General features: G+C 48.7%; 1 protein-coding gene across 2 annotated transcripts in view; it reads left to right on the top strand.

Annotated features, from left to right (window-relative positions):
• The window catches only part of ADORA2A (adenosine A2a receptor), a 178,540-nt gene that overhangs the window by 86,053 nt on the left and 68,828 nt on the right, over positions 1-23,659 (top strand). For both annotated transcript variants that reach the window (XM_085633574.1, XM_085633576.1), the window contains exon 3: positions 21,051-21,962. In XM_085633574.1, coding sequence (XP_085489700.1) covers positions 21,613-21,962 — 350 coding nt within the window. In that variant the 5' untranslated portion in view covers positions 21,051-21,612. The remainder of the gene's footprint in view (positions 1-21,050; positions 21,963-23,659) is intronic.

Below are 23,659 nucleotides of genomic sequence, written 5' to 3'. Positions count from 1 at the left end.
AATACGCATAAAAAAGGTGACAAGTTCAGCTTCGCAAAGGGCCTTTCACTGCGTAGCAACACGTGTCGCTGCATTTTTAGTAATGTTTGAACTGTTTAAGCAGGAAACAAAATTACATTTTTGTTAAAATCTGCAGATTATGCTGCAGATGATTGACTATGTGTCAAATGCGGCAAATCTATAATTATGCAAAAATGGCCTTAGACGCACAATCGCATGATTCCGGTGGTCCTGCCTATAGGGCATTCAGGCATGGCCTGAGGGACTGGTTTGATAAGATAGTGTGAGGGACGGTTTATTAAGGGTTTGAGTACCTCTTTTTTGGTGTGGTGGGCGGTTTTTACTGTTGATTTCACAGATACTACCGCAAACATTGCTTGTTGTAAACACAAATGCATGCATACATTGCAAAACACCGATACAACGTGGCTTCACAAGTTCAAAACTGCCATATTTGCAAATGTGGGCCACTTCTATTTAGCTGTCTGATGCGCTAATTGGGGTGCGCTTTGATGTTGGTGTCTATTTTCTGTCGCCGTCTGATATTGTTTGCAGTTCAGTGTTACCTGGCTTGTTACTCCAATTGGTTCAATTGATACAAATGGAGACTGCATCTCCCAGAATGCACTGATTTGTTAAATGAAAGCTCAAAGCTGAAAGCTGTCTCCTGCCGACACAGAGTGATCTGTAAACCCACGGTGACAACGAACAACTGATAGGCCCCTGCTTGTAGATGAGTAGGGAGTAATTTTTTGCAACTTTTACAAATGTTAATGGAAAGCTTTGAAACCTGGCAAAGTTTGCATTTTTTTCTCTTTGCCACATCAGTGTGAAAATGTCCTTCCAGATCGGCAGGGAATTGTCAGTATGAGAAACTGGCATCCGCCTGGCACCTGCCACCCTAGCAGCTTGGGAACCAGCCCGCTATATGTTTAATGCCCCCTTCAATCTGTCCCAGCCCTACTGGCCTTGAAGCAGTGCTAGATGGCAGGGCTTGTGTTCAAACAAACTGGGCTGCCCAGGCCAGTATAGGGCGCTGCCAGCCCCTCCTCGGTAAGTGTGGGCATTCCAACAACAAGCAAACTACGGATGAGCTTAATATTACCAGCATCACTACACCAATATGTATGACACGACCAGTCCATCCTACAGGCTTGGAGCACAGAAGCCTGGTCTGGGAACGGGTCAGGCAGGGGGCATGTCAGGGATGCCATGCCACGTGGGCAGTCTTGGCTGCTACCTGGAAGCAGCAATTGGGTGGGTGGGGGAATCGAGTTAAAAAAACTTAGCTGGCCGATGGCCGGCGCCTCTCCTGCGTCCCGTCCTCTTCCTGCTTCTTGGGAGAAACAGAAAGCAGTAAGCACCAGGGCTCCCACGCTCCCCGCAGCCAATCACAATGCTGCAATACAGTGTTGTGATTGGTCTGATTGCTGTGACACGGTTCTTAACCAGTGGCTGGAGGGGTGGGCATGTTCTCAATGCAGGCTGTATTGCAGGTACTTACAGGAGTTATCCAGGGAGGCAGGTTGAGGTGCATAACTGCAGGTGCAACTCTGGGGACATTATTGAAAATAGCAAAGGGCAGTATGGCATTGGTGGCCACCTCACTCCGTGTCATCATTCACACTATTTCTATTTCTATTCTATTTCATGTGGTTATGTAGTGCATTCTGGGAGTGGGAGTCCTGCTTTACTTCCATTTTGCTAATTAGACTAGCCCACCTGATAGCAATGATTTGTAAAACCCCAGACAGGAAATAATGTCCGGGATGTCACTGAGTGAGAGGGTCACCATAGGAGGGCTGGTGGATGAAAAAAAGGGGGCGGGTGAGTGGGTAGGTGTAAGGGGGAGATTGAATGAAAAAGATGTTGATGTAAACAAAATAACATATGGATCCATTTTGAGACATGAATTGTTCTTACAGTTTAAAAGGCTCTGCCCACAGAGATATTTGCTGCCCTCTCCCTAAAGTGGGTCTTTCTGCCAGAGATCAGACATCATCTATGCCACCCTGATGGGACCTCTCCACAACTCTCCAGAAAACCTGCCTCTGGCTGCCAGGACCACCCCTACTCCTGGATCCTCTTCAGTAACCTGCCCCAGCCCACCAGGAGCCAGCCACAGACTGTCAAGAGCCCGCAAGAAGCCTGGTCCAGGCTACCAAGAGCCCATGCCAACCCGCCTTTGCCAGCAGTACAGTGTATCCTGTTGGATCCCTCTAGTATCTGTCACCACCAGTACCCAGCCTGCCAAGACCCCTCCCTCACTTGGCAGAGCTCCAACCCAGCCTGCCATGGCCCCCCTCCTTGCCCACTGTGAGCTATTTCCTGGTCACCGGGCATCATGCTGGTGTACCAGGAGCCTGACCCAGGCTATTTGCCCAAACCTCCTTCAAAAGTGGCCCAGCGGGAGCTGGCACCAGCCCGTCAGAAGACCCCTCCAGCAGCCCAACAAATCACCAGAGACCATCTAAAGTGCACCCTTGCCCTGACCTGCCTGCCAGAGTCTCTTTTGGAACCTGCTGGGGATCCTCTCATCTCCAGTGCACCAGGAGGCTGACCCAGGCTAGAAGCAGTCCAGCATATCTAACGGGAGCCCACAGCCCAACAGGAGCAGAAATCTTCCAAGCCCACCTAAGCTCCTCCTCAAGTACCACAGACCACCGCCAGCCTCTCCTGGGTCTGCCCAGCCTACCAGAAGCCCCAAACAGCCTACGGTGACTTCAAGGAAACACGCACGAGCCAACCCAAGGTCTGTGACAAGCCCACCCATAATCCACAGAAGCTTGTCCCAGGCTACGCAGTGTCTTTCAAAGGCCGCACCAGCCTACCGGATGTCTGTCAAAAAACTGTACCAGAAGTCTGTCAAAAAGCTGTATTAGGCTACCGGATGTCTGTCGAAAAGCTGCACCAGCCTATCGGATGTCTGTCAAAACTGCACCATGCTACCAGATGTCTGTTAAACAGCTGCACCAGCATGAGAGTACACACCCCGCTCTGTCGGATCAGAATGTGCCCTAAGCTGCTTGTAGAACTTTAAAGCTGGGTCACCATCGTTTTGGCTGGTCTTCCTCTTCTGAGCTGGAGAAGAAGGGACGTCTGGGTCGCCACTTGGCCCCTAGGCACTCCTGTAATGATCTCACTCCACACCTCACTGAGCGATGCCTGGCACCTTGTTTCGGCTCCATGCCCGCCCAAGCCAGACTTCCTGTTCCAGCCTCGTCGACGGGTCTTGAGCAGAACCTATCTAATCATACAAAAAGCCGCCATATAGCCAAGGGGCACGAGGAAATAATCACCACATTAACAGCGCGCGAGACAAGAGCGCGCAACAAGTGCTTCGGACAGCTGCGGCCCCGGCAGACGCTGGACGCTAGGCGGGACTGGCGGTGCTCTCTGCAGCCCATTCTCATGAGCATTAATGGATCGTTCACCTCAGATGTGATTAGGAGGCAAATGCAATTGCTATGGATCTTCATTAAGGCCCCAGAGATGCATCACCTCCTGCTCCTGGAGACGGCGGCGAGGGGACGCTGGGGAACATAGGTTCAGGCAGGGTTAGTAGGGACTGCCCTACTAGAAGTGACAGACCACCCATGTAGACGTAATATTGAGCCAACATGATCACAGGCTGCAGGAGTAATGACCACCATTGACCATCCAGCAGATGCCCCAGTGATGTTTATTATACAAGAGAGCCCTTCCTGGGATGATATCTGATGGTATCTACCAGGATAGGACCATTGAGTCAATACTCGGTGTTATTGGCCCCACATACGAAACCCTACAAGGATACCGTTTGCTGACTGCATCGCACATTGGGGAGCTTCGTCTGATCATATTTGATCATAGACCCCAGTAGGTAGTTCCATCTGCTATTTTAAGACATTTAAATTACAATCCAGATGTGCATCTGATGGTATTTAATCACACTGGCCGCCCAACAGAGAACTTCCTGCAGAATATTAGATGACTTTTGATGCCAAGAGAGTTCTTCCTATGATGACGCTTGATGACATTGACCACCTCATAGAGAGTTTCCTTCCTATATGTTTTATAACACAGACCAACCAATAGATTCCTGTAAAGATATTGGATGGTGCTAACTACCCAATCAAAAGCTTCCTTGTATGATATTAGCCAATACTGGTCAGCCAGTAGAAAACGTCCTCGGTTGATGCGTGACAACACTGAGCAGTTAACAGAGAGCTTGCTGGGTTCATATGTGAGTATATTGCTCACTTCATATAGCGCCCTGGGCTGATATAGGTGATAACCCAATGAAGAGTCCCCTTGGGGGATGCTTAGTGAGTATGGCGAAGGAATGGCCCGTGGGTGACATCAGATGCATATCATCTCCTGCAGAGCGGGCTGCTGGGCTGATGTGTGATAATAGTGACGGATCAGTGTGAGTGAGTCTGAAAGGATGGGAGAGCTTGGGGCAGAGTTTGCAAAGGAACAGTGGACCTGACACGCCACAGATTGCATGCCAAGGTCTTCTGGCCTTTTACAGCCTGCACCTCTACACAGCAAGGCACTGCCTGCAACTTCTGGACCATAAAGGGTGCAAGAGATGGACCGGCCCTGGAGCATCTCTCTCTTGCTGAAAAGCAGTTACAGTTGAGTTTGTCACCTGCCTTCTTGTTGCTCAGACACCATTTTTCTAGTCCTGGCCTTTTTTGTTACAAATGGTTGCTATCCGTCGTGTTAGTGCAATTGCTTCTATAGAAACAAACACTATAATTCCCATAATGCATCTTGTGTCACTTGGAATCCCAGGCCTGGAATTAAGGTGTCCTGCGAGATGTAAGCGCATGGTACTGCTTTGCTACAGTCAGCTTGTGAGGCAGGTCAGGGCCGGCTCTAGGGCGGTGTGTCCGGTGCCACCACACCGGGTGCTGACTTCAGGGGGCGCCGAGTTTGCAAGTTTATTTTTGTGTTAAAAGCACCTGCTGCCGTGTTCCTTGCCTCCAGTAAATTCCAGGCAATGATAAAAATGTCACGATAACTCCGGTGATTAATGTTCTTCCTGGAGAGAGATCAGAGTTTAGTCTAGTCGAGGTTTTGACTGATCATAAATTAGCACAGAGGGTTAATACCCTGCTGCAAAGAACGTGTGCCATGCAGATCACAAGGTGCATATAATGTACACAGGTCAGTGGCAGCCGCGGTCGGTAGTGGGAGAAGCTGCCGGGCGGTGACGTGAGGAGGGGGAGGGGCAGGGTGGGGGGTAGTAAACTATGGATTACGGAGGTTTACAGGTAAGTAAACATATACATTTTAAAAGGGAAGGGTTCGTCCAACTAAAAAATAAAATCATGCAATGGCTTAATATTTTTAGACCTATTAAAAGTAATATTAATGGAGAAATAGTGCATGTCAGACGACTCTCATGGCTGGGTGGTAGGAGCAAAGATCTTGAGGGTGATGTAGTTGTAGTGAACTTTAGAGACCCTCGAGTGGTGGACCATATTTTAAATTGGCCCTCGGGCAATGGAATGAATTCCATCATACCCCGTGCACTTACGTACTTCTATCCAAGATCACTGGTCTTCCCTACATCTTATGCAAGAGGCCAAGGACCTATTTACCAGAACTACCTAGCTCCTCTTGATATGGGATGCCCTGCACAGATTCAACATCCAGTATCTGTTGCCGATCCCTTTGGGTGGAATATTGTTCCCCCCAGGCACAATCTAAACATCATAAGGGGAATGGAGCATCTAAGACCATTTACACCGCTGGAGACTGTAAATAGGTTCGATGTGTTAACAGACATGGAAGGGTGCGACTGAAGTTTACAGCAGTCGAGGGGTTTGAGGACTCTCCAGGATGGGGGCGTGATCAGTGGGAAGCCACTATGCTTTGATCCTCCCAGCAAACAAGTAGCTGGTCTTGTTCCCCCTTTTGAACGAGACACCTCCATTGTTCATGATGATGTTGACGCCAAAAGATATCATGGTGAACAACTGGTGATGTCTGTTGAGGGCCCAGCTTCCCTGGAAGCAGAAGTCAACTACGCTAATTCTAATGGTCCTACGCGGGATGCTTGCACTGAACCCTTAGCTCTGAGGGGTGTTACTGAGACACAACCAATTCTTACAGCCCCCCCACCCGCCCATCTTAATTATGAAGAGTCTGTTCCAAATATCGATAACCAGTTTAAAGTTCTTAGCTGGAATATTGCGGGTCTTGCTACTAACATTGGCAATCCAGAATGGTGCTCCTTTATTGACCCCTTTGGAATTTGTCTCTTTCAGGAAACCTGGTCAACTGAACCCATCCATCGATTAGGTTATACAACTTATATGCTTCCTGCTGTAAAGGGACATCGAGGGAGGCCTTCGGGGGGCTTGTGTGTCTGGGTAGGCACTCATCTTGGTTTTAATATCAAGAGGGTTGATATAATAAGCTCCGATATACTGTGCATTCTTTTGTTACATAAAAAGATTCCTAAGATTGCACTTATTAATATCTATTCGCGAAGTACTCAAGGAGGTGGTCGTTCTACCACTATAGATTCCCTGTCACAACTTCTGGAATCATTCCATGACGAGGTAGCGTTGATGATTGGCGGGGATTTTAATTGTCACTTTGAGCCTTTGTCCGGAGTGACTTCATTGACAAATGTAGAAGATGAGGCTAGACTTATACCTCCCCTTAATATGTATCCAGCTAAAAACTGGACTCCGAAGGCCCTTCAGCTAACTTCCCTTACTTATGCTTTCTCTATGAGAGCATGTAATGGTCGATTTGGCGGTGATACCCCAGGACAACCAACTTATAGGGGAATGGGACATGAATCTGTGATCGACTACGTTTTGGTGAGCCTAGATTTATGGCCCAATATCCTGGATTTTAAAGTAATTAGACGCACAGAGAGTGACCATGACCCCCTGACAGTTGCTTTAAACTTTTATTTATTGAACTCAGGGCTAGATACAGCTATTCCTCCAGTGGGTAATTTAAGAATTATACAAGGGGGGAAGAGGATTCGCTGGCAAACCATAAAACAGTCCGAAACAGCAATAGCCAGCTTGTACTCCGATATTCTCCCCCTACTTGATAGGGTGTTTAAGGGTGAGACTAATAGCAGTGCAGATGATGAATTCCTAGATATGGACAAAATTCATAAAGATCTAGTAGCTATATTGGGCGGTTCCTTTTACACCTTAGGTCCGCCCAATACAAAGATGTCAGGCAAGTCTAATTCTTGGTTTACCAAGAAATGTAGGTTAGCCAAACAGGAACTACTTCAGGCCATTAGAGGAGGTAACCCTCTACTTATCAGGGAAGCCAGGCGAGTTTATAAAAAGCTAATTTCTGCAGCTAAGTCTGAGTGGGAAGAGCAAAGATGGGTCGCAATGAGGCAAGCCCTCGTGGCAAAGGACCCAAGAACATTCTGGAATCTTGTCCACTCTGGAAGCCCTGAGGGCAACACCATGATTGATCCAAATGTTTCCGAGGATGCTTGGGCTTCCCATTTCGAAAAACTATATTCGATTAACACTAGTAGGTGCATCGATCCCCCAGCCACCATAATGTCAAAGGATCCTTCCTGGCTGGCACCCCCCTGGACCCTATCAGAAGTGGACTTGGCTTTGGACCTGCTTCAAGCTAATAAAGCTCCGGGGTTGGATCGTATTCCAGGGGACCTATACAAAGACGAACCAAAGGTTTGGGCCCCTTATTTCCAAATTCTCTTCAATTCCATCCTACAAGGCTCACCGATTCCATCTACCTGGACGGGCGCGGAAATTATCCCTATTTACAAAAAGGGATCCCCCCTTGATCCAGGTAACTATAGGCCTATAAGCCTAATAGATGTGAGCCAAAAAATCTACTCTAGGCTTCTTCTCCAACGCCTACAGAGTTGGATAGAAGAGAATAATATACTAACCCCACTTCAAGCTGGATTCAGGGCCAAAACGTCCACTATGGACCAACTATTTAGGCTCCAGTTGCTCCATTGGAAACATGTTATTCTGGACGGGGGTAGCCTATATATGACCTTTGTGGATTTGAAATCCGCCTTTGATATGGTGGATCGTAACCAGCTATGGCACATACTGCTGGATATGGGAGTCCCGCCTTATTTATGTCATCAATTGAAGATTCTCCATGACGGGACCTATGCTAGAGTCCGCTACGGAAAAGTTGGAAATCTGACTGGCCCATTTCCTGTTGCTAAGGGAGTTCGACAAGGCTGTGTACTTGCCCCAACCTTGTTTTCCCTCTTCCTCAATGGCCTTATTGCCGAACTTTTAGATGCTATTGACATTGATGCACCGAAATTGGCCTCCAGAAAATTCCCTGCCCTTATGTTTGCTGACGACACCCTGCTGCTGTCCAAATCCCCGATGGGCATGCAGAGGGTGTTGGACCAGTTCACAAGCTTTTGCAAACAAAGGAATTTGGTGGTCAATATTGGCAAAACAAAGTATATGGCCTTCAATGTAAAATCCTCTAATTACCCACATCCTAAAATGGGAGGAGTCGCTTTGGATCGGGTTTCTATCTTTGAGTATTTAGGCTTGACCCTAAATGACAAGATGGGTTGGTCCCCACAAATTTCTAAAGCCAATTTAAAACTCAACCAGGCGGTGGGGGGCATCCTTAAAGTTCATAAGAACTGTTGCTTAAAAATTATAAGTGCCCCTCTAGAAATTTACTGTGTCCAATCTAGATCCTCTACACTGTACGGGGCTGAGCTATGGGGTTCTAGTAGCACAAATGATCTGACTATTACTGAAAATAATTTTTTGCGGAAACTATTATCACTCCCAATCAATACTCCGCTCATGCCATTGCGGTTGGATCTTAATATCCGTCCTATTTCTGAGGTCATTGCCATACGTCCGGTGATGTATTGGAAAAGGCTTTGGAGCACACCAGAGTTGGCATGTTACAGAGACGAATTGAAGGTAATCTTGGGTTTACTTGGGGCCGATAAGATTCCCTGGCTCCAGTATGTTAGGCAGTCACTATCCAACATTGGCCTTGCCCATCTCTGGACTAATCCAGAGAATTGTTTAGGCATTTCCAAAAAAAGTCTTGCCCTAACACTCAAAGACTACTTTTTCATTAAAGCTTACCGTCTAGTTAGGCCTTCTAGCCTGACTGATCAGTTCTTGGACGTTAAGTGTAATTACGCCTTTGTATCTGACCTCGACGTAATCCAGCCCACCCTAGCAAAGAAGCTGTTCCTACAGTTCAGATATGGGACCCTTCCTTTATATTCATTTACTGATAAATGGGTGGGTGTCCTTGAGCACAATTGTCCGGGGTGCTCATCTGAACAGGAAACTATGATTCATGTTATGCTTTTTTGCCCAGCATACGCTAGAATTCGGAAGAAATGGATTATTCAGCTTTGCTTGAATCTGGGTATTAGGAGCTACCTTGACTTTTTCAGGGTCTTGCGAAGTGATCTAAATCCACTTGTCGTGGTAACAGTTTCCAGGTTTCTACTTGCAATGTGGCTAATCCGTAGGAAACTGATATGTAACAATACAGATTGATCGATTGCTATAAATTCAATGGGGGGTTTTATTTGTTGATAAAATAGTTAGTCACCTTTATTTCTATTATGGGTATTGTACTGATTGAATATATTACTATGAATTGTTTCATTTATGTACTTTTATGATTTTAAACAATCGAAATAAAGGTTTTTGAATTGAATTGAATTGAATAAATTTTAAAAAACGAATTTCGTTGCGTGCACTACATCGCATTTGGGGATGCAGTGCGCGCAAGAAATTCGTTTTTTAAATGTATGTGTTTACTTACCTGTAAACCTCCGTAATCCATAGTTTACTACCCCCCACCCTGCCCCTCCCCACGTCACCGCCCGGCAGCTACTACCACTTCCGACCGGGGCTGGTCAGTGGGTTACTGCTTTTCTAAGAGACTTCTAATTGTTACTTGCAGTTTTATAAGTTAAAATCATAATATAGAACAGGGAATTATTAACTGTCATCAAAGAACTGCATGCACACTGAAAAGAATAGAGCATAGATTAATGATGCGAAAAAGGGTTCATTTGGGTAGAAAACGATTCTTATTCTTAAAGAGAACCCCCAACTATGGTGTTCCATTTTGAATTCTGAGGTTGTGCTTCTCCAGACCAAACACACTTAAACTATACTGTCCACCAGTATGAATCACATGGGACTCCTACACCTTGTAGTCTTCTGGCTTATGTAACATTTCATATACACTGATTTACACACCTATGATTGACTGTCTTTTTTTAAAGTTTTTTTTTAACTCTTTTTATTGATAGTTTTAGTACATCTTGGCAATAAAAACATCAGTAATCACTTATAGCACATCATTCAACTATCATGGCTAGTTATAATTACCATAAACAAGGCGATGTAGCGAGAGTCCGGCAATTCGGAGACCATGATAAAATCATCGAATGCAGACCCAGCGGAACGTCCAATGACCTGGCGAGAGTGATCCTTTTGACCCTGGCATAACTCCCCGCCATTCCCTCGAGGAAGAGCAGTGATGAACAATCGATATAAATCAGGACAGACAATATTAATAATTGCTTTTCGACTGTCAGTTTAAGATTATCGTGTTATGTGCGCCCCTCAACCTACCCAGGTGGGGACTATGCCATTGTCCAGTGGCGAGGCGGCAGTTTGACGAACGGACTCGGCATAGGCCCTAAGTGGCCCCCAGATGTCTTTTGGGTGCGAAGAGCGCAGCAATGTTGTGGAATACATTTCGCTGTTGGTATTACAATAGGCTAGGCTGTCGAGCCAGCTTTGTAGTGTGGGAACAGTTTTGCAGCCCCAAAGTAGCGCGATTTCCCTTTTGGCTAACAGCAAACTAAGGGAGGCAAATCTCTGTATTCCTTTAGGGAAGTTGACTACATAGCCGAGGAGTGCGATCTCTGGTGTGGGGACTAGTGTCACTTCCGTCATATCACCCAGTGTCTTGTGTACCTGTTCCCAGTATGCTTGGAACTTGGGACACGTCCATGTGAGATGGGCATAGTCCGCATATTGAGCATGGCATTTGCGGCAATTATGCGGTCTGGCCGGATCCAGGCTGTGTGATCTGGCCGGAGTGACATACATTCTACAGAAAAATTTGAAATGTAGCAGATTGTGTCGGCCATTGGGTGAGACACCTTTTGTTACTTTACAACATTGGAGCCACTGCTCATCCGTGATGGTGTGTCCTAGGTCATCCTCCCACGCTTTGCGGATCTTGCCATCTGTGATCGGGATAGTGTTTGAGCATGTCCTGTAGAGTTTGGACATGGGATGTGACCCTGACTGCTTCTCAATGATCATGGTGAGGGGAGAAAATGGGTCGGGTTCGACAGGGAAACTGGGCAGAGAAGCCCGCCGTACCGAGCGGACACGCCCCAATGCGAAGCGGTCCATGAACGATGCGTCACTGAAGCGTTCCTCGTCCGCCACAGAGGAGACATGTCCGCTAGGGACCGGGTCACACATTTTGGCGATGCTGAATTTGCTCAAGGGGCGCTGTGCAGCCTCTCGCCCGTGTTCGGCAGCCAGAGAGCACGGGGAACGGGTAGCGCTGAGGAGTAGAGCGTTGCAGCGCCCGTGATGCGCCTTCATTTTTCCCAGGCCCAGCTGATGGTGGAAACCGTCCGTGTGTCGGTGGGGTCTCTGGATACTCCCTTAGGTAGCACTGTGGCGAGCGTCCCAGGTAACACGAAATATGCCTCGGGCCAGAGAAAGGGGGTCCTGGCATCCGGATGGATCCATGCAAAGGCAGAGCGGCGTTGAGCTGCCAGGTAATACAATGTGAAAATCTAGGACGTTAAATTCGCCCCGCTCATAGGGCAGCGTCGTCACTTGCCAGCGTACGCGGGGCTGCTTGACGGACCCCCCAGAGCAACCTGAAAAGAGGGGTGCGTAGCGTTGCAAAGAACCTATTACTCAGGGGTATGGGGGTGCTATTTAAAAGAGATAAAAATTTGGGAAGTACGACCATCTTGACGATTGCGACCCTTCCGGCGATGGACAGTGGCAAACGTAGCCACCTGTGATTGACTGTCTCGCTGTAATGTGTATGTGATGCAAAGTGCTCTGACACCCCACACTAGTATGAGTGGCGCTATATAACGAATTAAATGCATCTAAAAGAGAGTGCTTATGGAGACTTGAGGGGCACTGTTAAAAGGTGGTGGTGAGGGAATCACCTCCACCATGAATGGGGGGGGGGAGGACCAACAAGCATTGTCGCACCGGCGCCACCAGCGCTAAGGCCGGTCCTGAGGCAGGTGATGGGGACCAGAGCCGGTCGATGGAGCAAGATTTTCCAGGCTCACTTTGCCAGACTTTGGTCCGTTCTGCGTCCAACAGGAGGCTGGCGCGTCCCCAGCTCCTCGGTGGTTGGGGCCATTGTTTTATTGCAACTATTTTTATGGTCCTGTTGCCCGTCAGAGCGCAGTTTTTGATCTGCATGCCTCATTTTGATGTCTTTCAGCATGAAAGTTGAACATTTTTTGTTTTTGGTCCAAACTGAATGGATTTTATCCCAGAAATAAAGGGGGCTGCGCTGCAGCTCGCGGCCGTATAAGGGCATCTCTCGAGGCCTCTGCTGTTCGTAATTGTTCAGGTTCTGTCCACGTGTAACTGCCTCCTTCTGTGAACTTTAAAGGCTGATGCCCCCTCGCCTGCCTCCCTCACCCACCCTCAAGCCGGCAGCCTGCGTGCACCTGCGCACCCGTGGCCTGGTACCCACCCCTGTGTACTGATACCCCCTCGCCTGCCTCCCCCACCCACCCCGCAGCCGGCAGCCTGCGTGCACCTGCGCACCCGTGGCCTGGTACCCACCCCTGTGTACTGATACCCCCTCGCCTGCCTTTTACCCACCCACCGTGGAGCCGGAAGCCAGGCGTGCACCTGTGCCCTGGTACCCTCCCCTGTGTACTGATGCCCCCTCGCCTGCCTCCCCCACCCACCCTGGCGCCGCAGCCTGCGTGCACGGTGCACCTGTGCCCTGGTACCCTCCCGTGAACTGATGTGCCCCAGCCTTCTCTCTGGCCACCAGGCCGGTGTGCTGGCCTATAATATCCTGTGTACCCCCAACAAGGTGTCCTCGTTCACCCCTTGCCTGAATCTGGTGCTCACACCTTCAGGTGTCTCCACCTTTCCAAGGTCTCAACCCGCTTCTAGTCCTGGGATTTTTATTTATCCACCTTTGCTTTCAGGTGCGGCAGTTCATCTGTTTTAGCTGAAGTGAAGCAGGACTGCAAGCCCCAGAATGCATTAGGTTGTTGAATGAAACCCAGGACTGGAGCGCCGCGCCCTTGCTGTCAGGCGTCATCTGGTGACCTTGTTCTATGTTATCCTATGTCCTGTGGACGGGATGTGCCCCCAGTCTCCTCTGTGAGCCTGCCATGCCCCCTCTGGGCTCCGCTCCGACCCCTGGAGCCGACACCCCCTCCTGCACCTACTCTGTACCCGGCTCAGCTCCCCCTGTCGGTGTTTCTGGAGGTGCTGTGTTATCCTCATGTTTGTTGCCCCTTCGGTCTCTGGAGTGGGTGATGTCTCCTGCATTTCTGTCTTCAGGGTTGAATATCTCGCCCATTGTTTCTGGTGTTTCCTCGTTTTATTAACCCTTTTATCTCCGGAACGCGTGGTCCTTCCTTTGGCGCTGGATCTCTTTTCTCTTTGATATTTTGCCTCCTCTCTGGTGTTAGCGATCTCCCCTGCTTTCCGGTCTCTAGAGTTATTAATAACTGTTGTCCCTGGAGCTGGTGATGTCTCCTGTCTCTGGAGCTGGTGATCTCTCGTGTTTCTAGGGTTGGTGATGTCTTCTGTCTCTGGAGCTGGTGATCTCCCCTGTCTCTGGAGCTGGTGATCTCTCCTGTCTCTGGAGTTGGTGATCTCTCCTGTCTCTGGAGTTGGTGATCTCTCTTGTCTCTGGTATTGTTGATCTCTCCTGTTTCTGGATCTGGTGATCTTTCCTGTATCTGGAGTTGGCGACCTCTCCTGTCTCCAGGGTTGGTGATCTCTCCTGTCTCTAGGGTTGATGATCTCTCCTGTCTCTGGGAGATGATCTTTCCTGTCTGTAGGGTTTGTGATCTCTCCCATATTTGTGGTTGATGATCTCTACCGTCTCTGGAGTTGGCTACCTCTCCTGTCTCTGGAGTTGGTGATGTCTCCTGTCTCTGGAGTTGGTGATCTCTCCTGTCTCTGGAGTTGGTGACCTGTCCTGTCTCTGGGGTTGATGATTTATCCTGTCTCTAAAGTTAATCATCTCTCTTTTCTCTGGAGCTTGTGATCTCTCCTGCCTCTGGATTTAGTGGTCTCTCCTGACTCTGGAGCTGGCGACCTCTCCTGTCTCTGGAGTTGGCGATCTCTCCTGTCTCTGGGGTTGGTGACCTCTCCTGTCTCTGGAAATATTTATCTCTCCTGTTTCTGGAGCTGGTGATCTCACCTGCCTCTGGAGTTGGTGAACTCTCCTGTCTCTGGAGCTGGTGATCTCTCCTGTCTCTTGAATTGCTGGCCTCTCCTGTCCTCTGTAATCTCTCCTGTCTTTGGAGCTGGTGATCTCTCCTGTCTCTGGAGCTGGTGATCTCTCCTGTCTCTGGTGAGCTGTCCTGTCTCTGAAGTTGATGATCTCTCCTGTCTCTGTTGATCTCCCCTGTCTCCTGAGTTGGTGAGCTCTCCTGTCCTTTGTGATCTATCCTGTCTCTGGAGCTGTTGACCTCACCTGTCTCTGGAGATAGTGATCTCTCCTGTCTCTGGAGATAGTGATCTCTCCTGTCTCTGGAGTTGGTGATCTCTCCTGTCTCTTGAGTTGGTGATCTCTTCTGTCTCTGGAGATGGTGATCTCTCCTGTCTCTGGAGCTGGTGATCTCTCCTGTCTCTGGAGATGGTGATCTCTCCTGTCTCTGGAGCTGGTGATCTCTCCTGTCTCTGGAGCTGGTGATCCGTCCTGTCTCTGGTGCTGGTGATGTCTCCTGTCTCCGAAGGTGGTGAACCCTCCTGTCTCTGGAGCTGGTGCTCTCTCCTGTCTCTGGAGTTAGTGATCTCTCCTGCTCTCTGTGCTGTCTCTGGAGCTAGTAATCTCTTCTATCTCTGGAGCTGGAGCTCTTTCCTGTCTCTAGAGCTGGTGATCTCTCCTGGCTCTCGAATTGGTGATCTCTCCTGTCTCTGGGATTGGAGATATCTCCCGTCTCTAGAGCTGGTGATCTCTCCTGCCTATGATATTTGCTGTCTGTGCTGTCTCTGGAGCTGGTGATCCCTCCTGTTTCTGGAGCCGGTGATGTCTCCTGCCTCTGGAGCTGGTGATCTCTCCTGTCTCTGGAGCTTGTGATCTCTCCTGTCTCTGGTGCTGGGGATCTCTCCTTTCTCTGGAGCTGGTTATCTCCCCTGTCTCTGGAGCTGGTGATCTCCCCTGTCTCTGGAGCTGGGGATCTCCCCTGTCTCTGGAGCTGGTGATGTCTCCTGTCTCTGGAGCTGGTGATCTCCCCTGTCTCTGGAGCTGGTGATGTCTCCAATCTCTGGAGCTGGTGATCTCCCCTGTCTCTGGAGCTGGTGATCTCCCCTGTCTCTGGAGCTGGTGATGTCTCCTGTCTCTGGAGCTGGTGATCTCTCCTGTCTCTGGTGCTGGGGATCTCTCCTTTCTCTGGAGCTGGTGATCTCCCCTGTCTCTGGAGCTGGTGATCTCCCCTGTCTCTGGAGCTGGTGATCTCCCCTGTCTTTGGAGCTGGTGATGTCTCCTGTCTCTGGAGCTGGTGATCTCCCCTGTCTCTGGAGCTGGGGATCTCTCCTGTCTCTGGAGCTGGGGATCTCCCCTGTCTCTGGAGCTGGTGATGTCTCCTGTCTCTGGAGCTGCTGATCTACCCTGTTTCTGGAGTTGGTGATCTCCCCTGTCTCTGGAGCTGGTGATGTCTCCTGTCTCTGGTGCTGGTGATCTCTCCTTTCTCTAGAGCTGGTGATCTCCCCTGTCTCTGGAGCTGGTGATCTCCCCTGTCTCTGGTGCAGGGGATCTCTCCTTTCTCTGGAGCTGGTGATCTCCCCTGTCTCTGGAGCTGGTGATCTCCCCTGTCTCTGGAGCTGGTGATCTCCCCTGTCTCTGGAGCTGGTGATGTCTCCTGTCTCTGGAGCTGGTGATCTCCCCTGTCTCTGGGGTTGGTGATGTCTCCTGTCTCTGGAGCTGTGGCTCCTTCCACTTTCTTATAATAATCATTGCTTCTTGATGTCTGTCAGGGATGATGATGATGATGAAGATGATGATAACAGCAGCAACAATAATAACAGTAGTTATTTAATACCAATAATTATTGTTTGATTTCAGTCATTAGAGCGCGCGTGCCCCCCCCCCTCCCCCAGGGGAGCCCGGACACCCCTGACCGGCCCCCCCATCGGAGCCCGGAGACCCCTGACCGGCACACCCAGGGGAGCCCGGAGACCCCTGACCAGCCCCCCCCAGGGGAGCCCGGAGACCCCTGACCGGCCCCCCCCAGGGGAGCCCGGAGACCCCTGACCGCCCCCCCCAGGGGAGCCCAGAGACCCCTGACCGGCACCCCCAGGGGAGCCCGGAGACCCCTGACCGGACCCCCCAGGGGAGCCCAGAGACCCCTGACCGGCCCCCCCAGGAAAGCCCGGAGACCCCTGACCGGACCCCCCAGGGGAGCCCAGAGACTCCTGACCGGCACCCCCAGGGGAGCCCGGAGACCCCTGACCGGACCCCCCAGGGGAGCCCAGAGACCCCTGACCGGCCCCCCCAGGAAAGCCCGGAGACCCCTGACCGGACCCCCCAGGGGAGCCCAGAGACTCCTGACCGGCACCCCCAGGGGAGCCCGGAGACCCCTGACCGGACCCCCCAGGGGAGCCCGGAGACCCCTGGCCGGGTCCATGGACAGACCCCAAGTGGAGGCGGGCTGCACCCGGGGGCCGGTTGGAGCCCTCCTGGAGGGTCAGCTCCTTCTTCACTAATAATAATAACCATAATAATAATATTAATAAACACAACAACAACAACAATAGCAACACAGATAATAATGAAAGCAATAACAACAACAACACCAAGAATAATAACATCAACGATAATAACAATAATAATGATCACCATTAATGTAATTCAATGACAATTATTGTAATTAAATAACTATGATGATGATGATGATTATTATTAATTGTATTATTATTGGAGATTTCTGATCGCAGACAGACGCTGGCTGGCGGAGCCCCTGGAGGGTCAGCCTCTTCTCCGAAGAACAATATTAATAAAAGTAATAACAATAATAATAACAATGACAACAATAATAATCAGAATAATAATCATTACAATTACAGTGATAATCTATTCCAATTCGTATCACAATGTTACCGCAGGTTTAATCGCTTCAAGGCGCTGCAAAGAGTGTGTGTTGCTATTAGTGTACGGAAGACCGTACAATAGATTTAAAGGGCACGTAATGTTATGTTATGTCATGTGCATTTCTAAAGCGCAGCGGTTACCCGGAGGTGTCTTGCCGCTAGCTACTATCCTCTGGGCATTGAGCGTAGTGGAGATCATACCTGCTGACCTGGCTCTGTTCATGAAGGTGTCAACGGGGTCTATGTGATGGGCCCCAGGGACCCACCCACCCACCCTACATGGACCACGTACCACAGACGGGGTGGAGAAGAAGCCGCCCCCACGGCTTTGGGCAGCCGAGCCGCAGGTGCAGTCCGCCTCCATCTTGTGTGTGCTCCAGCGCGAAAGGGCAAATTTACATATCCTCCCTGCGTCACAGACCCGTTATCACACTTTGCTCATTCACGCACGCCTTCACTGGTGGGGCCCATAACACCAACACTCAAACGTCTCACTCGAGTCTGCACACAGGAGGAAAGAAGCACTGGACATGTGGGGGTACCTTATTACCTATAGGAAGAAATTCTTTACGTTATATATATACAATACTTCTTAGTCCCACTAGACTTCTAACTTTAACATCAAGGCACTCCACCACTTGGTCGATGGACCAATTAGTTGGACTGGTTGATGGTGATTTAGAACCAGCTAAAACACCTTTAATCAATAACTTATTAAAGAATCACCAACTCGTATTTCTGTTAATAATGTTTAGTTTATCTAATTGACTTCACCTTCATTGGCATAATCAGCATTTAATCAAACAGAATTTTCAATAAACATTTGGCACAATTTAGCATGACAATTATTTTTACCTAATTTCTGATACTTGCGACCATTTCCCTGAAACCTGTCAGCCCTGCATAAATCAAATCCCTTCTGGTATAATCGTCCGATCAAATGCAGGCTAAGACCCAAATTAGTCCGGAGAAAAGTTCTTTTCGCTTGGCACGACACAATCCCCAAGTATCCAAAGGACCAGACAATCATGCAAGCAAATCGACCAACGGAGATTCGGATCACACTTCTGGAACGCACTAGTCTATACCCTCTTCTACAGTTCCCCTTTTATAGTAATTTCTAAAATAATCGGCAACATTTTCTAAAATCTAAACACTCGGATTGGCTAAGCCCCTCAATTTTGTAATATTGGACATGATTCCCAGAGTTTTCTTGGTTCACATGGAATTGGATATGTCATCCTTTAGATTGTACAGTTCTCATGCGAAAGGGTCCGAAGTATCAATATGCAGACCTCTAAGGACAGGTTGCCATTATCTTTTCTGTCATTCACACTAGGTGAGTTTTGGCAGTCCTCCACGTTACTATCCTTGATGAGGAACACTGTACTGTGCCCTGATCGGAGGACGCCTGGAGATCTCCAGAGCCATCCGAGTCTGCGCAGTAGACATCGCGCTCACACGACGGTGGCCACTTCCGAACTCCATTTTGAATATCATGGCCTAGTAGGCCCGAATGCCAACTTAAGTAAAATAAACAAAAAAAAGTAATTAATATACGGAAATGAAGATTCTAATGTTTAAACCCACACTAACCCCTTTATATATTAGTATTTTCCTAGCTTAGAGCAACGTTTAAAGCAATAATACTCACCATTTCGCCCCATCAGGAACGCAAAACCATTACAAAAGCAACATAAATCATGCAATTTTCTATATCAACACATTCTACCGTTAATATGCGTACCACAGTTAGTCTTTAGAGTTATTTGCCATGAAATTAGCATTTAATCCCGCGTGTAATTCGTGTTTATTAAGGTGTAATGTTGATTAGTGATACCACTGCAAACAATTAATATAGGTTAATATTCAAATTGATTACGTAATTAGTGTTTTCATGCAAAATAGAGAAGGTATACACATTTTTCGTTTTACCTGCTCCACCATGTGCTTCATGGACATGTTGAGAAATGTCCAGACAAACTGGTCTGGTAGGGGACATGCCGTGCCTGATTTTTTATAAATAGATAAATAAATAGATGAATAAATAAGTAAGTGCCAGTTGCCAAATTATTTTTGTCCGGGGGCGAGTGTGCTCTCTAAATACAGGTAGCTGCAGATAGGGACGGGCACAGTGTGGGAGATCTCAAAGAGTCCTCGCCCCTGTAATAAGTGCCTGTTCCACTTTCAGCAAGCAGCATGGATTACACACTGGGGGCATGGATGTGAGTTAGGTGTTGCGAGGGGTATCAGCACTTCTAGTTTTCCATGTGCTGGTCCTGGCATTGCCCTTGCCACTCCTCGCCTCAGACAGCAACAGAGACTAAACAGAGCTCTGGCAGCCACGTTCATGTTCTGTAGTTTCCTCTCCTTGTCCCTCCTCCAGCCCTTCAACAGCAAATAGGAGGCTGTTAATATGTCGAGGAATGGGACAAGGGCAAACCCTCAAATGTCACTGTGGAGCAAAAGTTACTTAGTGTCACTCCTGCTAGCCCATGCGTGCTGGTGAGTCAGTGTCCAGGGCTCACTAGCTCATGTGAGCTTCTGCACTGATGCCAGTCCTCATCGCCAACAACATCCATCTTAGAATCTTGTTAAAAGACCCTGTGGAACATTTGGAGTCTGAAGAATATGGGTAAATAGTGACTGGTAAGCCAATCACGGAAACGCAAGAGACAGTTCTCCATCTACATAGACAACATCCTTCCTAGCCCAGTTCTAACAAACAGATGTACCCCAGGCTCCACACAGAAGAAATCAGAGAAGAGGACATACTCACACAGTGCAGCCCTCACTTGTCTCCTGACACACAATGTGCTCAACTTTCCACCACCCACTCTAAGTTAAGTGAAAAAAATGGGTGGGGGCTACATGGGACGGCAAAGAAGCAGGCGTAGGGGCTGTAGTGGCAGATTAAGAAAGATCATATCTGGAGAAGCACGGTTGTATCATCCATGTGTTATTCATGAGTGTCATCTTTACTCTGGGAATACAAACAACATCTGCTTTCTCTTTCTGCTTCCATCTTCTTGATCTTCCCCCTCTGAACTGTTGGCTCTTTCTGTCCAATCCTGTCTGTGCATTCAAAGCTGTTCTGTCCTCCCACCTCTTCCACAGCGCACTCATGATGCAGCATGGCCTTATTTAAGGGAGAAGCCTCACTGCTTGTTGATGCCACACGCAGTGCTGCTGAACATATATTAAATAGCCAAACATAAGCTGACAGAGATTAATCTGGGCAGCACTGTATCAGAAAGGACATAATATAGGCCCAAATCTGAAAAAGTTCTTCGTCATCCATCAATAGTCTGAATATTCAAAGCGGGAGTTTCCTAATACCTCTTTCTGCGCGGTGTGAGAGCTCCTGTGCTTTTGTTTCCCATCACTTGGAGCTCCAAGCTCTGATATTTGTGTCTTCTTTGCTCCTCTATCTATGCTTTTACCTATTCTTCCCTTCTACTACTCTCAAACCTCATTTTCTCTCCTGTTATTCCCTTCTACTACTCTTGAACCTTATGTTTGCCTCGTGCAGCCCTATCACCGGCCTTTCTCTAAACTTTGAAAACTTGATGCCTGTCCCAGCGCTGCCTCCTCTTTGAAATGTACAATTCAGGCCTCTATTCCCAAAGCCTGTGAGGGATGAAAGCTGGTGCCCTCCTTGCATCCCTTCCCCTGAACTTGGTCACACACCCAGATCATCTTTTTGTTATTTCTTCCTAGGAAGCCTTTATGGGAAGGCGTCTGAAAAATATAACAGCTGGATGTTTCTCGAGCCAGCTGGTGCTGCGGTGAACAGAGAGGCAAGACCATCGAGGCTGTGACTTCATGAGCTGGAAAGACCTACATGGTGCTGGGAATTGAGGCCTCTTGGTGCATGACCTGGAAGTCGTCCATCTTGACCCTTTCTGGATCCGACCTTAGTGGCACCATAGTGGATGTTGGCTTGCATTTGTCAAATTTGCAGCTGTCGCTCTTTACCATACTCCTGCTTGTCTGCCTCCTTAACTTCCTCCTTCCAGCTCACCCATCATGAACAACTTTGCTCAGCTGCATTGAGAAAGAGTTTGGCTCGATTTGTGATTGGAATCATTCAGTTGTGCAGCTGCTATTTGAAGACCCTCTGATATTGGAGAACGAGGAAGAAGTCAACATCACGATTGTTGGACCACAACATCTTCTGATCGTGTTCACCACAATTTGGAAGTAGAAAGTTTGAGCACGTTGCCGCTATGGACGGTGATATTTCTGCCCACGCACTTATGTCGATCTGGCCGCTCTCACCATGATAACGGATGAGGATGGGAATTTGACCTGGAACCTGCTTTACATTGTGCTGGAGCTGCTCATTGCTGTGCTGGCCATTCTGGGCAACGTGCTGGTCTGCTGGGCTGTCTACATAAACAGCAATCTGCAGAACGCCACCAACTACTTCGTGGTGTCCCTGGCTGCAGCGGACATCGCGGTCGGCGTGCTGGCCATCCCCTTTGCCATCACCATCAGCATTGGCTTCTGTTCTGCTTTCCACGGCTGCCTCTTCATTGCCTGCTTTGTCCTGGTGCTGACGCAGAGCTCCATCTTCAGTCTCCTGGCCATCGCCATGGACCGCTACATTGCCATCCGCATCCCGCTCAGGTGAGGGACTGGGGAGTGTGGGGAGTGAGGCAGAGTGAGCAGAGGGGAGAGTGGGGACAGGGGAGCTGGGTCCTCTGGAATGGAGGAGTGGGGTTGTTTAAAGACAGGAAGGGGTAGCTAGGAATAGATAAACTGGTTAATTTGGTGATTACATGGGAAGTGGGTTCTCCTGGAAGTGGATGAGCGGGCATGTGTGGGCATGGGAAAGAGGGTTGCTTAGGGTCTGTGTTCAAGAGCTCGACCAAGGGATGGGTAACTTTGGGATATGATGTCAACAAAAGGTCTATTAAGAATAGGATATGAGCACAGAATCATTCAGGCAAAGGGTGGGCATTGATCACTCTGGCATAGGAGGTTGGCATGGATCATTCAGATACAGGATGTGGGCAGGGATCATTCAGGCATAGGATGTGGGCATGGGTCACCTGGGTATAGGATATGGACATGGGTCATTTGAGTATAGGATTTGAGTGGGGGCCATTCAGGTATAGATATGTGCACATGGGCCACTAGGGAATTAGATGTGGGCACATGGTTTTTCTGGGATAGGATCTGGCCATGATCTTTCAGGTATAGTATGTGGACATGGGTCACTGGGGTATATGGTGTGGATTTGGGTCACTGGGGCATAGGATGTGGATATGGGTCATTTGGGCATACGATGTGGACATGGGTCACTTGAGTATAGGATGTAGACACAGTACGCAGAGGTATATGATGTCGACATTAGTCACTCATGTATAGGATGTGGACACACATCATTTGGGTATGGGATGTGGACACGTTTATTTGAGTATGGGATGTGGGCACATTGTTACTCTTGGATGGGATGTGAGAATGTAGTCACTGAGGTAAAGGATGTGAGTTTAGGGTCACTCTAGGATTGAATGTGGGTCCGAGGCATAGCGTCATCCAAGGAAAGTATGTAGCACAGACTCTGGCATAGGATGTGGCCATAGGGTCTCATCAGTGTAGAATGTAAGTGTGAGATTTAGGGTCACTCTTGAATAGGATGTGGCTTTGAAGCAAGGGGTCCCTAGGATGGGATGTGAGTGTCAGCTATAGGGTCACTCTAGTGGAGAATGTGTGTGAGGCATGGGGTCACTCAGAGATAGGGTGTGGGCATGAGATGGGGGTCACTTTAGCAAAGAATGTGACATGAGTCACTCAGGTGAAAGATGTGGATACAGAATCACTCAAGCATAAGATGCGGGTATAATGGGGTAGGATATAGTCATGGGGACACACCAGCATAGCATAGGATCTGTGTGTAAGGCATGGGGTTCCTCCTGGATTGAATGTGGATGCGAGATGCAGGGTCACACTAGGACAGGATGTGGGTGGGAGGCATGGGGTCACCCAAGAACGTAGGATATGAGCATATGATCTCTAGGAAAGGATGTGTGTGCGGACCAGGGGGTCACTTTATGTTAGGATGTGTGGGTGTGAGGCGTGGGGTCACTCAGGCATAGGGTTTGGTTGTGTGGTCAGTCAGGGACTGGATGCAGCCCCAGGGTCATTTAAGAATAAGATGAAGCTAAGTTAATACGAGTGATGTCAGAGGTCCATGGGCAGGAAATTCCCATAGATGCCAGATGGCACATACCATATGTAACAGGGGAGCAGACATGGCCGAAATACCAGAAAATGTGGCTACTAGTGGCAGCAATGGTTGCCAAGAGGAACATTACCAGGGC

Source organism: Triturus cristatus, chromosome 11 (assembly GCF_964204655.1).
Source record: "Triturus cristatus chromosome 11, aTriCri1.1, whole genome shotgun sequence".
NCBI classification, from domain to species: domain Eukaryota; kingdom Metazoa; phylum Chordata; class Amphibia; order Caudata; family Salamandridae; genus Triturus; species Triturus cristatus.
Note: the sequence above shows the minus strand (reverse complement) of the source record. Positions and strands in the feature narration are given on the sequence as shown.